At 49.3% G+C, this 15,637-nt stretch overlaps 1 protein-coding gene across 1 annotated transcript in view; it reads right to left on the bottom strand.

The window, feature by feature from the left end:
• zfyve26 (zinc finger, FYVE domain containing 26) overlaps positions 1 to 15,637 on the bottom strand; it is a 113,179-nt gene that overhangs the window by 76,623 nt on the left and 20,919 nt on the right. Inside the window, 6 exon segments of the mRNA XM_084143898.1 lie at positions 470 to 640; positions 2,568 to 2,696; positions 4,554 to 4,823; positions 9,389 to 9,632; positions 9,936 to 10,081; positions 11,475 to 11,648. Coding sequence (XP_084000024.1) covers positions 470 to 640; positions 2,568 to 2,696; positions 4,554 to 4,823; positions 9,389 to 9,632; positions 9,936 to 10,081; positions 11,475 to 11,648 — 1,134 coding nt within the window.

The raw sequence follows: 15,637 nt of genomic DNA, 5'->3' as shown, positions 1-15,637 counted from the left end.
GTGTCTGTAGCGGTGGACAGGGTCTGTAACTGACCTGTGGTGTCTGCTGTAGCGGTGGACAGGGTCTGTAACTGACCTGTGGTGTCTGTAGCGGTGGACAGGGTCTGTAACTAACCTGTGGTGTCTGTAGCAGTGGACAGGGTCTGTAACTGACCTGGGGTGTCTGTAGCGGTGGACAGGGTCTGTAAGTGACCTGTGGTGTCTGTAGCGGTGGACAGGGTCTGTAAGTGACCTGTGGTGTCTGTAGCGGTGGACAGGGTCTGTAAGTGACCTGTGGTGTCTGTAGCGGTGGACAGGGTCTGTAACTGACCTGTGGTGTCTGTAGCGGTGGACAGGGTCTGTAACTGACCTGTGGTGTCTGCTGTAGCGGTGGACAGGGTCTGTAACTGACCTGTGGTGTCTGTAGCGGTGGACAGGGTCTGTAACTAACCTGTGGTGTCTGTAGCAGTGGACAGGGTCTGTAACTGACCCGTGGTGTCTGTAGCGGTGGACAGGGTCTGCAGGGTGATCTCCAGGTGCTGTGCCAGGCTCAGCCGGGTAGCAATGCCTTCCTCACTCAGCACAGGGTGGCAGCACAGCAACACCTCCTGTATACAGCAGCCTAATGGACTGGACAAAGCGTTGTCCTCCACAGCGGTTTCTAGAATGAACACAGCAGGGAGCAGACAGGGAGAGAGAAACAATGAACATTAACTTTCAACTCTTCTGTCTGAAAATCCAGAACCGTTTTGTATTAACCCCTTACACTCCTGGGAATTGGCTAAATTGAAATGTTTCTTACAGAAGAAATATGGAAAGTATAAGCATTACCATGGTTGAATTCAAAGGGAAGAGTTTGGAAATTAAGGGAAAATTATTAAGACTAAATGTGAGGAGAAAAGTTCACCTGACAATACTGAATCCAAATAATACACTGTTGATTTTATGTGAATTTCATACTGAACAAAAATATTTAAAAAAGTGTTAGTCCCATGTTTCATGACCTGAAATAAAAGATCCCAGAAATGTGCAATTCGCAAAAAAAAGCTTATTTCTAAAATTAGTTGACATCCCTGTTAGTGATTATTTATCCTTTGCCAAGATAATCCATCCACCTGACAGGTGTGGCATATCAAGAAGCTGATTAAACAGCATGATCATTACACAGGTGCACCTTGTGCTGGGGACAATAAAAATGTCACAACACCTTGCCAAAGCCTAATTAATAACTTCACCATGCTCAAAGGGATATTCAGCATCTGCTTTTTTTCCCAATAGGTGCCCTTCTTTGCATTGAAAAACCTCCCTGTTCTTTGTGGTTGAATCTATGCTTGTAATTCACTACTCGATTGAGGGACCTTACAGATAATTGCATGTGTGGGGTGCAGAGATGAGGAAGTAATTCCAAAATCATTTTAAACACTATTATTGCACACAGAGTGAGTCCATGCAACTTATTATGTGACTTGTTAAGCACACGTTTACTCATGAACTTATTTAGGCTTGCCATAACAAAGGGGTTGAATACTTATTGACTCAAAAACACTTCAGCTTTTAATTGTAATTTATTTTTCTATAAACCAAATTCCACTTTTACATTATGGGGTATTGTGTGTGTCGTTAAAAAAAATAGCTCTGACGTCATGTATAGCATGTTACTGTCCAGCCACTGATCTCTGACGTCATGTATAGCATGTTACTGTACAGCCACTGATCTCTGACATCATGTATAGCATGTTACTGTACTGCCACAGAGCTCTGACGTCATGTATAGCATGTTACTGTACAGCCGCTGAGCTCTGACGTCATGTATAGCATGTTACTGTACAGCCACTGAGCTCTGATATCATGTATAGCATGTTACTGTACTGCCACAGAGCTCTGATGTCATGTATAGCATGTTACTGTACTGCCACAGATCTCTGACGTCATGTATAGCATGTTACTGTACTGCCACTGATCTCTGACATCATGTATAGCATGTTACTGTACTGCCACAGAGCTCTGACGTCATGTATAGCATGTTACTGTACTGCCACTGATCTCTGACATCATGTATAGCATGTTACTGTACTGCCATTGATCTCTGACGTCGTGTATAGCATGTTACTGTACTGCCACAGAGCTCTGACGTCATGTATAGCATGTTACTGTACTGCCACTGATCTCTGACGTCATGTATAGCATGTTACTGTACAGCCACTGATCTCTGACGTCATGTATAGCATGTTACTGTACTGCCACAGATCTCTGACGTCATGTATAGCATGTTACTGTACTGCCACAGAGCTCTGACGTCATGTATAGCATGTTACTGTACTGCCACTACGTTACAATGTAGGTGCTTATCAGTGTCCAAATCTGCCATTTTCAACCCGTATATGGTTACGAGAGTAGAGGGCTAACGTGCCATGCCATGTAGCAGATGGCACGGAGAGGAATGACAACACTAACAGACTGGTACCCAGGCTATGTGCATATTCAGACCAAGGCCACCTATGTTTTTACATTGTGAGAGCTTGGGTACGTAAGATTTCCAATGTATTCATTACAAGGCAAATCAACTGTTTTAATGCAGATGCACTCACCTGTCTTGGTTGGGCCCTTATTGCCACTATGACTAGACGTGTGGCTGAGGATCTTGCTAATCTGTTGGAGCACCGCAGGAAACCCTCGGATACCCTCGGAGTGTTTCACCTTCGGTTCCACCCTCAGTCCTGAGGGACGGTACGGAGAGATACAAGGTTAGAAAGGGATCCACTAGGTCTCCTGAGGGACGGTACGGAGAGATACAAGGTTAGAAAGGGATCCACTAGGTCTCCTGAGGGACGGTACGGAGAGATACAAGGTTAGAAAGGGATCCACTAGGTCTCCTGAGGGACGGTACGGAGAGATACAAGGTTAGAAAGGGATCCACTAGGTCTCCTGAGGAACGGTACGGAGAGATACAAGGTTAGAAAGGGATCCACTAGGTCTCCTGAGGGACGGTACGGAGAGATACAAGGTTAGAAAGGGATCCACTAGGTCTCCTGAGGGACGGTACGGAGAGATACAAGGTTAGAAAGGGATCCACTAGGTCTCCTGAGGGACGGTACGGAGAGATACAAGGTTAGAAAGGGATCCACTAGGTCTCCTGAGGGACGGTACGGAGAGATACAAGGTTAGAAAGGGATCCACTAGGTCTCCTGAGGGACGGTACGGAGAGATACAAGGTTAGAAAGGGATCCACTAGGTCTCCTGAGGGACGGTACGGAGAGATACAAGGTTAGAAAGGGATCCACTAGGTCTCCTGAGGGACGGTACGGAGAGATACAAGGTTAGAAAGGGATCCACTAGGTCTCCCGAGGGACGGTACGGAGAGATACAATGTTAGAAAGGGATCCACTAGGTCTCCCGAGGGACGGTACGGAGAGATACAAGGTTAGAAAGGGATCCACTAGGTCTCCTGAGGGACGGTACGGAGAGATACAAGGTTAGAAAGGGATCCACTAGGTCTCCTGAGGGACGGTACGGAGAGATACAAGGTTAGAAAGGGATCCACTAGGTCTCCTGAGGGACGGTACGGAGAGATACAAGGTTAGAAAGGGATCCACTAGGTCTCCTGAGGGACGGTATGGAGAGATACAAGGTTAGAAAGGGATCCACTAGGTCTCCTGAGGGACGGTACGGAGAGATACAAGGTTAGAAAGGGATCCACTAGGTCTCCTGAGGAAAGGGGACAGAGAGGACGTGAGGTTAGGGAGATAAACATACAGCCCAACGTTTGTAGAACAACTAAAGTTACATTAATAACTCTAAATTAAACATATAGGAGGACCTGTTTCTTTGTTAACCGCTCAACACAGAACAGCCGCATGTGGCCACTCCCTCAAATCATTTGGAGAAAACATCCTTTATTTTATTCAGATTTGTTCAATTCTATTCTTCATTCTATAAAATAATATAAAATAATGCCACGAAATTCTAAGCTAATCTTGTCTGCTAAATGAACTAGTGTAGCCCACAGCCATTTGGCATAGCCAGATCAGGACCTAACATAAGGACAACTCAGAGGATGCTATTCTGTTCTTCTGAAATAGACCATATTTCCTTCATATCATGTTTCTTTAGGCCTGTCTAAAATAAATAATGGATTTATTGTGATTTATAGGAGTAGGCTATATTACATGGCTTGTAGGCTGTGTGTGGAAGCCAGGAGATGCTAAATGTGTTTATGTTAATTAACAGTAAATTACAGTGAGACCGACAGTTATTTGTTTGACAATCACCGGCTGACGAAATTTCGTGACCACCACAGCCCTAATCCTTCCCCACCCTATCCCATCCTACCCCATCCCATCCTACCCCACCCCATCCCACCCTACCCCATCCCATCCTACCCTACCCCATCCTACCCTACCCCATCCTACCCTACCCCATCCTACCCTACCCCATCCCATCCTACCCTATCCCATCCTACCCTACCCCATCCTACCCTATCCCATCCTACCCCACCCCATCCCATCCTACCCCACCCCATCCTACCCTATCCCACCGTATCCTACCTCACCCCCTCCCACTCCCACTCCACCTACCTCTTCCCTCTAGGCTGCTGTGTTGCCGTCTCTCTGCCGTGTCCAGTAGCTGTCTGGAGGTCTTCCAGAGCTGGCAGTGACAGCAGGCCAGGTCGAAGGCAGCCATGGCAGGGGGGCTGAGCTCCTCCAGGAGGGTGTGCAGGAGGCCTGTCCCTGGGGGGTCCAGGACACAGCGGCTCAGCCAGTAGCCCTCCTCCAGAGACGGAACAGGGCGACCAGGGGTGGAGAGGAGACGGTCTGCCACGTCGGAGATGGAATAGAACACCATGCCTGACAGAGAGAAACAGACAGGGAGTCAGTCTCTAACCCTACAGACAGGGAGTCAGTCTCTAACCCTACAGACAGGGACTCAGTCTCTAACCCTACAGACAGACAGGGAGTCAGTCTCTAACCCTACAGACAGGGACTCAGTCTCTAACCCTACAGACAGGGAGTCAGTCTCTAACCCTACAGACAGGGACTCAGTCTCTAACCCTACAGACAGGGAGTCAGTCTCTAACCCTACAGACAGGGAGTCAGTCTCTAAACATACAGACAGGGAGTCAGTCTCTAACCCTACAGACAGGGAGTCAGTCTCTAACCCTACAGACAGGGAGTCAGTCTCTAACCCTACAGACAGACAGGGAGTCAGTCTCTAACCCTACAGACAGGGAGTCAGTCTCTAACCCTACAGACAGACAGGGAGTCAGTCTCTAACCCTACAGACAGGGAGTCAGTCTCTAACCCTACAGACAGGGAGTCAGTCTCTAAACATACAGACAGGGAGTCAGTCTCTAACCCTACAGACAGACAGGGAGTCAGTCTCTAACCCTACAGACAGGGAGTCAGTCTCTAACCCTACAGACAGACAGGGAGTCAGTCTCTAACCCTACAGACAGACAGGGAGTCAGTCTCTAAACCTACAGACAGGGAGTCAGTCTCTAACCCTACAGACAGACAGGGAGTCAGTCTCTAACCCTACAGACAGACAGGGAGTCAGTCTCTAACCCTACATACAGGGAGTCAGTCTCTAACCCTACAGATAGGGAGTCAGTCTCTAACCCTACAGATAGGGAGTCAGTCTCTAACCCTACAGACAGGGAGTCAGTCTCTAAACATACAGACAGGGAGTCAGTCTCTAAACATACAGACAGGGAGTCAGTCTCTAAACATACAGACAGGGAGTCAGTCTCTAAACATACAGGGGGTCAGTCTCTAACCCTACAGACAGGGAGTCAGTCTCTAACCCTACAGACAGACAGGGAGTCAGTCTCTAAACCTACAGACAGGGAGTCAGTCTCTAACCCTACAGACAGGGAGTCAGTCTCTAAACATACAGACAGGGAGTCAGTCTCTAAACATACAGACAGGGAGTCAGTCTCTAAACATACAGACAGGGAGTCAGTCTCTAAACATACAGGGGGTCAGTCTCTAACCCTACAGACAGGGAGTCAGTCTCTAACCCTACAGACAGGGAGTCAGTCTCTAACCCTACAGACAGACAGGGAGTCAGTCTCTAAACCTACAGACAGGGAGTCAGTCTCTAACCCTACAGACAGGGAGTCAGTCTCTAAACCTACAGACAGGGAGTCAGTCTCTAACCCTACAGACAGGGAGTCAGTCTCTAACCCTACAGACAGATAGGGAGTCAGTCTCTAACCCTACAGACAGGGAGTCAGTCTCTAACCCTACAGACAGGGAGTCGGTCTCTAACCCTACAGACAGGGAGTCAGTCTCTAAACCTACAGACAGGGAGTCAGTCTCTAAACCTACAGACAGGGAGTCAGTCTCTAACCCTACAGACAGGGAGTCAGTCTCTAACCCTACAGACAGAGAGTCAGTCTCTAACCCTACAGACAGACAGGGAGTCAGTCTCTAACCCTACAGACAGGGAGTCAGTCTCTAACCCTACAGACAGGGAGTCAGTCTCTAACTCTACAGACAGGGAGTCAGTCTCTAACCCTACAGACAGGGAGTCAGTCTCTAACCCTACAGACAGACAGACAGGGAGTCAGTCTCTAACCCTACAGACAGACAGGGAGTCAGTCTCTAACCCTACAGACAGACAGGGAGTCAGTCTCTAACCCTACAGACAGACAGGGAGTCAGTCTCTAACCCTACAGACAGGGAGTCAGTCTCTAACCCTACAGACAGACAGGGAGTCAGTCTCTAACCCTACAGACAGACAGGGAGTCAGTCTCTAACCCTACAGACAGACAGGGAGTCAGTCTCTAACCCTACAGACAGACAGGGAGTCAGTCTCTAACCCTACAGACAGGGAGTCAGTCTCTAACCCTACAGACAGACAGGGAGTCAGTCTCTAACCCTACAGACAGACAGGGAGTCAGTCTCTAACCCTACAGACAGACAGGGAGTCAGTCTCTAACCCTACAGACAGGGAGTCAGTCTCTAACCCTACAGACAGGGGGTCAGTCTCTAACCCTACAGACAGACAGGGAGTCAGTCTCTAACCCTACAGACAGACAGGGAGTCAGTCTCTAACCCTACAGACAGGGAGTCAGTCTCTAACCCTACAGACAGGGGGTCAGTCTCTAACCCTACAGACAGGGGGTCAGTCTCTAACCCTACAGACAGACAGGGAGTCAGTCTCTAACCCTACAGACAGGGGGTCAGTCTCTAACCCTACAGACAGACAGGGAGTCAGTCTCTAACCCTACAGACAGGGAGTCAGTCTCTAACCCTACAGACAGGGAGTCAGTCTCTAACCCTACAGACAGGGAGTCAGTCTCTAAACCTACAGACAGGGAGTCAGTCTCTAACCCTACAGACAGGGAGTCAGTCTCTAACCCTACAGACAGACAGGGAGTCAGTCTCTAACCCTACAGACAGGGAGTCAGTCTCTAACCCTACAGACAGGGAGTCAGTCTCTAACCCTACAGACAGACAGGGAGTCAGTCTCTAACCCTACAGACAGACAGGGAGTCAGTCTCTAACCCTACAGACAGACAGGGAGTCAGTCTCTAACCCTACAGACAGGGAGTCAGTCTCTAACCCTACAGACAGGGAGTCGGTCTCTAAACCTACAGACAGGGAGTCGGTCTCTAACCCTACAGATAGGGAGTCAGTCTCTAAACCTACAGACAGGGAGTCAGTCTCTAACCCTACAGATAGGGAGTCAGTCTCTAACCCTACAGATAGGGAGTCAGTCTCTAACCCTACAGACAGACAGGGAGTCAGTCTCTAACCCTACAGACAGACAGGGAGTCAGTCTCTAACCCTACAGACAGACAGGGAGTCAGTCTCTAACCCTACAGACAGGGAGTCAGTCTCTAACCCTACAGACAGGGAGTCAGTCTCTAACCCTACAGACAGGGAGTCAGTCTCTAACCCTACAGACATGGAGTCAGTCTCTAACCCTACAGATAGGGAGTCAGTCTCTAACCCTACAGATAGGGAGTCAGTCTCTAACCCTACAGACAGGGAGTCAGTCTCTAACCCTACAGACAGGGAGTCAGTCTCTAACCCTACAGACAGGGAGTCAGTCTCTAACCCTACAGACAGGGAGTCAGTCTCTAACCCTACAGATAGGGAGTCAGTCTCTAACCCTACAGACAGGGAGTCAGTCTCTAACCCTACAGACAGACAGGGAGTCAGTCTCTAAACCTACAGACAGGGAGTCAGTCTCTAACCCTACAGACAGGGAGTCAGTCTCTAACCCTACAGACAGATAGGGAGTCAGTCTCTAACCCTACAGACAGGGAGTCAGTCTCTAACCCTACAGACAGACAGGGAGTCAGTCTCTAAACATACAGACAGGGAGTCAGTCTCTAACCCTACAGACAGGGAGTCAGTCTCTAACCCTACAGACAGGGAGTCAGTCTCTAACCCTACAGACAGGGAGTCAGTCTCTAACCCTACAGACAGACAGGGAGTCAGTCTCTAACCCTACAGACAGACAGGGAGTCAGTCTCTAACCCTACAGACAGACAGGGAGTCAGTCTCTAACCCTACAGACAGACAGGGAGTCAGTCTCTAACCCTACAGACAGACAGGGAGTCAGTCTCTAACCCTACAGACAGGGAGTCAGTCTCTAACCCTACAGACAGGGAGTCAGTCTCTAACCCTACAGACAGACAGGGAGTCAGTCTCTAACCCTACAGACAGGGAGTCAGTCTCTAACCCTACAGATAGGGAGTCAGTCTCTAACCCTACAGATAGGGAGTCAGTCTCTAACCCTACAGACAGGGAGTCAGTCTCTAAACATACAGACAGGGAGTCAGTCTCTAAACATACAGACAGGGAGTCAGTCTCTAAACATACAGACAGGGAGTGAGTCTCTAACCCTACAGACAGACAGGAGGTCAGTCTCTAAACCTAACTCTACAGACAGACAGGGAGTCAGTCTCTAAACCTAACTCTACAGACAGACAGGGAGTCAGTCTCTAAACCTACAGACAGGGAGTCAGTCTCTAAACCTAACTCTACAGACAGACAGGGAGTCAGTCTCTAACCCTACAGACAGGGAGTCAGTCTCTAAACCTAACTCTACAGACAGACAGGGAGTCAGTCTCTAAACCTAACTCTACAGACAGACAGGGAGTCAGTCTCTAAACCTACAGACAGGGAGTCAGTCTCTAAACCTAACACTACAGACAGACAGGGAGTCAGTCTCTAAACCTACAGACAGGGAGTCAGTCTCTAAACCTAACACTACAGTCAGTCTCTAAAGTTAAGTACACAGATGCACAGGAACGTCTGGTTCTGGGAACATTTTATTGTGATCGTATGGAATTGTTTTGCTTCAATCGTACTTGATTGTTTCACTTCAGTTGACTGGCCTGACTGTAAGTCTCTGGATAAGAGCGTCTGCAAAATGACTAAAATGTCAACCGTACCGGCAGCAGCAGCACTGCCGATAGCCTGCAGGGTGGAACGCCCACTACTTCCTAGCCGACTCCGCCCCGGGCTGGGAGCCACGGCCGCTCCCAGGCACTCTGAGGAGGAGGAGGATGAAGATAAGGAGTGTGTCTCGATCTTCAGCTCCACGCGACCCAGCTCCTCCAGGACGTCCCGGTACCGCTCCATGAAGACCAGTTCCCCACAGCACGATGACCCCTCCAGGCCAAACATCAGAGACACCTACGCAGAGGTCAAAGGTCAGAGAAACCTACAGACAGGTGAAAGGACCAGAATGGGACCAAGCAGAGACCATATCACACAATACCCCCAACAGCCAGTCCTAACTCACTCCCTAGGCCATTTCCTTGGCTCTAACCCTTCAATGTTTGCAGATCTGAAGAGTCTAAATAAGTATAAGCAGTGTATTTGTAAAGCTTTCACCATATTCCATACACCTTAAAGATCTGCAAATATTGAAGGAATTGGGGCCAAGAGGACAGGGTACCGAGTGAAATGGGACCAGCCGTAACCCTCGGTCCTGACCTGGTGTGCCTCCATGTAGTTTCCCCGGCGGATGCAGGCCATGAGCAGGGACTCGGGAGGAGACAGCATGGCCGGAACCACCCAGCTATGAAGACTTCCACCGGGGCACACCTCCCACTCTGACCGCCCTAATCCTCCACCTCCGTCTAGTACAGGGGACATTTACATTTACATTTTAGTCATTTAGCAGACGCTCTTATCCAGAGCGACTTACAGGAGCAATTAGGGTTAAGTGCCTTGCTCAAGGGCACATTTACGTCATTTAGCAGACGCTCTTATCCAGAGCGACTTACAAATTGGTGCATTCACCCTATAGCCAGTGGGATAACCACACCACTTTACAAATGTTTAAAAAAAAAAAAAAATTGGGGGGGGGGGGGGGGTGTTGAAGGACAACAACAGTTGGAACTACACCGACTGTACCAAACATTAAGAACGCCTTCCTAATATTGAGTTGCACCCCCTTTTGCCCTCAGAACAGCCTCAGTTCGTCGGGGCACAGACTCTAGAAGGTGTCGAAAGCGTTCCACAGGGATGCTGGCACCATGTTGACTCCAATGCTTCCCACAGTTGTGTCAAGTTGGCTGGATGTCCTTTGGGTGGTGGACCATTCTTGATACACGCGGGAAACTGTTGAATTGTGAAAAACCCAGCAGCGTTGCAGTTCTTGACACGAACCGGTGCGCCTGGCACCTACTACCAAACCCTGTTCAAAGGCACTTAAATCTTCACCCTCTGAATGGCACACATACACAATCCATGTCTCAATTGTCTCAAGGCTTAAAAATCATTCTTTAACCTGTCTCCTCCCCTTCATCTACACTGATTGAAGTGGATTTAACAAGTGACATCAATAAGGGATCATAGCTTTCACCTGGATTCACCTGGTCAGTCTGTCATGGAAAGAGCAGGAGTTCTTAATGTTTTGTACACTCAGTGTATATTACTAATACACTGAGACTGAGTATAAAGGTATGATACTATAAACATCATCATAAAAAAGGTGTGTGTTGGTATTTGGCACATAAATGCTCCCGAATCAAAATTTTCAAATGTTAATTAGGAAACACCATAACTAACAACTTAACAGAAAATAGGCTTCATATGTTGCTTCCTGTGTTACCTGAGGGGCTGTTTACCTGAGGGGCTGTTTACCTGAGGGGCTGTTTACCTGAGGGGCTGTTTACCTGAGGGGCTGTTTACCTGAGGGGCTGTTTACCTGAGCGGCTGTTTACCTGAGCGGCTGTTTACCTGAGGGGCTGTTTACCTGAGGGGCTGTTTACCTGAGGGGCTGTTTACCTGAGGGGCTGTTTACCTGAGCGGCTGTTTACCTGAGCGGCTGTTTACCTGAGGGGCTGTTTACCTGAGGGGCTGTTTACCTGAGGGGCTGTTTACCTGAGGGGCTGTTTACCTGAGGGGCTGTTTACCTGAGCGGCTGTTTACCTGAGCGGCTGTTTACCTGAGGGGCTGTTTACCTGAGGGGCTGTTTACCTGAGGTGCTGTTTACCTGAGGGGCTGTTTACCTGAGGTGCTGTTTACCTGAGGGGCTGGTGCTGACCTCTCCGTTGTGTATCTCTGTGGAGGGAAGTCTGTCAGAGTGGTGGCGTCTAGGCTTCTTCCTCCTCCTGACCCCAGTACTGCTGCTTCTTCGTTTTAGACAGGAGGCAGGACTGGCTGCTGGAGATGCCTGGAGCTGGTGGGGGTGGTCTGAGACTGGGAAGATAGCAGAGGAAACAGTTACACCTGGAGCTGGGGGGAGATAGCAGAGGAAACACAGTTAGACCTGGAGCTGGGAGGAGATAGCAGAGGAAACACAGTTAGACCTGGAGCTGGGAGGAGATAGCAGAGGAAACAGTTAGACCTGGAGCTGGGAGGAGATAGCAGAGGAAACACTGTTAGACCTGGAGCTGGGAGGAGATAGCAGAGGAAACAGTTACACCTGGAGCTGGGAGGAGATAGCAGAGGAAACACAGTTACACCTGGAGCTGGGAGGAGATAGCAGAGGAAACAGTTACACCTGGAGCTGGGAAGAGATAGCAGAGGAAACACAGTTACACCTGGAGCTGGGAGGAGATAGCAGAGGAAACAGTTACACCTGGAGCTGGGAAGAGATAGCAGAGGAAACACAGTTAGACCTGGAGCTGGGAGGAGATAGCAGAGGAAACACCGTTAGACCTGGAGCTGGGAGGAGATAGCAGAGGAAACAGTTAGACCTGGAGCTGGGGGGAGATAGCAGAGGAAACACAGTTACACCTGGAGCTGGGAGGAGATAGCAGAGGAAACAGTTACACCTGGAGCTGGGGGGAGATAGCAGAGGAAACACAGTTAGACCTGGAGCTGGGAGGAGATAGCAGAGGAAACACAGTTAGACCTGGAGCTGGGAGGAGATAGCAGAGGAAACACAGTTAGACCTGGAGCTGGGAGGAGATAGCAGAGGAAACAGTTAGACCTGGAGCTGGGAGGAGATAGCAGAGGAAACACTGTTACACCTGGAGCTGGGAGGAGATAGCAGAGGAAACACCGTTAGACCTGGAGCTGGGAGGAGATAGCAGAGGAAACACAGTTAGACCTGGAGCTGGGAGGAGATAGCAGAGGAAACACAGTTACACCTGGAGCTGGGAAGAGATAGCAGAGGAAACACAGTTACACCTGGAGCTGGGAGGAGATAGCAGAGGAAACAGTTACACCTGGAGCTGGGAAGAGATAGCAGAGGAAACACAGTTAGACCTGGAGCTGGGAGGAGATAGCAGAGGAAACACTGTTAGACCTGGAGCTGGGAGGAGATAGCAGAGGAAACAGTTAGACCTGGAGCTGGGGGGAGATAGCAGAGGAAACACAGTTACACCTGGAGCTGGGAGGAGATAGCAGAGGAAACAGTTACACCTGGAGCTGGGGGGAGATAGCAGAGGAAACACAGTTAGACCTGGAGCTGGGAGGAGATAGCAGAGGAAACACAGTTACACCTGGAGCTGGGAGGAGATAGCAGAGGAAACAGTTAGACCTGGAGCTGGGAAGGAGATAGCAGAGGAAACACAGTTACACCTGGAGCTGGGAGGAGATAGCAGAGGAAACACCGTTAGACCTGGAGCTGGGAGGAGATAGCAGAGGAAACAGTTAGACCTGGAGCTGGGGGGAGATAGCAGAGGAAACACAGTTACACCTGGAGCTGGGAGGAGATAGCAGAGGAAACAGTTACACCTGGAGCTGGGGGGAGATAGCAGAGGAAACACAGTTAGACCTGGAGCTGGGAGGAGATAGCAGAGGAAACACAGTTAGACCTGGAGCTGGGAGGAGATAGCAGAGGAAACACAGTTAGACCTGGAGCTGGGAGGAGATAGCAGAGGAAACAGTTAGACCTGGAGCTGGGAGGAGATAGCAGAGGAAACACTGTTACACCTGGAGCTGGGAGGAGATAGCAGAGGAAACACCGTTAGACCTGGAGCTGGGAGGAGATAGCAGAGGAAACACAGTTAGACCTGGAGCTGGGGGGAGATAGCAGAGGAAACACAGTTAGACCTGGAGCTGGGAGGAGATAGCAGAGGAAACACAGTTAGACCTGGAGCTGGGGGGAGATAGCAGAGGAAACACAGTTAGACCTGGAGCTGGGAAGGAGATAGCAGAGGAAACACAGTTAGACCTGGAGCTGGGGGGAGATAGCAGAGGAAACAGTTAGACCTGGAGCTGGGAAGGAGATAGCAGAGGAAACACAGTTAGACCTGGAGCTGGGGGGAGATAGCAGAGGAAACACAGTTAGACCTGGAGCTGGGGGGAGATAGCAGAGGAAACACAGTTAGACCTGGAGCTGGGAAGGAGATAGCAGAGGAAACACAGTTAGACCTGGAGCTGGGGGGAGATAGCAGAGGAAACACAGTTAGACCTGGAGCTGGGAAGGAGATAGCAGAGGAAACACAGTTAGACCTGGAGCTGGGAAGGAGATAGCAGAGGAAACACAGTTAGACCTGGAGCTGGGAAGGAGATAGCAGAGGAAACACAGTTAGACCTGGAGCTGGGAAGGAGATAGCAGAGGAAACACAGTTAGACCTGGAGCTGGGAAGGAGATAGCAGAGGAAACACAGTTAGACCTGGAGCTGGGAGGAGATAGCAGAGGAAACACAGTTAGACCTGGAGCTGGGGGGAGATAGCAGAGGAAACACAGTTAGACCTGGAGCTGGGAAGGAGATAGCAGAGGAAACACAGTTAGACCTGGAGCTGGGAGGAGATAGCAGAGGAAACACAGTTAGACCTGGAGCTGGGAGGAGATAGCAGAGGAAACAGTTAGACCTGGAGCTGGGAAGGAGATAGCAGAGGAAACAGTTAGACCTGGAGCTGGGAAGGAGTGCTGATATAGGATTTGGAAAATGTTGTGGACAGGGGGGACCTGATCCTAGATGAGCACCACTGAACATAGACTGCATGTCACAGTCACAGCCGGCCGCGACCGGGAGACCCATGGGGCGGCGCACAATTGGCCCAGCGTCGTCCAGGGTAGGGGAGGGAATGGCCGGCAGGGATGTAGCTCAGTTGGTAGAGCATGGCGTTTGCAACGCCAGGGTTGTGGGTTCGATTCCCACGGGGGGCCAGTATGAAAAATAAAAAAATAATGTATGCACTCACTAACTGTAAGTCGCTCTGGATAAGAGCGTCTGCTAAATGACTAAAATGTGAATTTACACTCAACAATTCACACTCTCACACTTCCTGCTGCACACACACACTGACCAAACCCAGCTCCCTCCCCACTACAGAGGTTTGGTCTGACCGTCTGGTGCAGTGGCGATTTTAGCATGTAAATGCCCACAAACTGTTAGGGCCTACATAAAGCTGTCCCAACACCTTACCACCGCTACACCTGGCTATCAGCGGAGCCTCGTCTGGCAGCCAAACCGTTCATTCAGCCTCATTTACTGCCTTTTTAAAAAACATAGCTGATATGGCTGACTTGCTTAAACAAATGTGGTTTCTACTGACAATTGAGATGTACAAACTATGGCATAAGGGGACGACGAGCGAATAAGAGGCAATCCGTAATTTCGATTAAGACATTAATGAGCGAGCTAGGACGGACGTAGTCAATATAACTATTTGTTCAGCAGTTTTTAAAATGTACAGCGACAGAATTCAGAACATGGGCCGTTCTTACAGTGTTCTCCCTGTACACCAAGTCCTTCGTGGGCAAATTTTGTCATCAAAGTCCGGCATTCTCTGGATTTATGGTGCTTTCAAGACAACTGGGAACTCGGAAAAAACAAGGTCGAATCATGATGACGTCAGTGATCTTCAGGTCAGAGCTCTAGAAAGAGGCCCGAGTTCCAGATTTACAATTCCGAGTTGGATGACCGTTGAAAACGTATTTTCCCCAGTCGGAGCTCGCTTTTCCCCGAGTTCCCAGTTGTCTTGAAAGCACCATAAATCCAGAGAATGCCACTGAAGACAGATTTCGCAGTTCCGAGTTAACAGTTGTTTTGAGTGTGGCACAAATCATGCTTCATTGACAGCACGGCAAATGTTGAATGTTTGTAATTCTAAATTTACAAACGAGACCCTTAAATCCCAGATTTGGGACCACACAGCCACTCCACTAAATAGCAGGTTAGTGATTGCTTTGCAATGCTTGCAGTTAGCCACTGATTCCTTCCAAACCACTCATTGTTGAATTTGCGATTTCCAACTTGTCGTGTAATGTTTATGCTATAAAAAAAAGT

The sequence above is a fragment of the Coregonus lavaretus genome, assembly GCF_964263955.1.
Source record: "Coregonus lavaretus genome assembly, chromosome: 27".
NCBI lineage: Eukaryota > Metazoa > Chordata > Actinopteri > Salmoniformes > Salmonidae > Coregonus > Coregonus lavaretus.
Note: the sequence above shows the minus strand (reverse complement) of the source record. Positions and strands in the feature narration are given on the sequence as shown.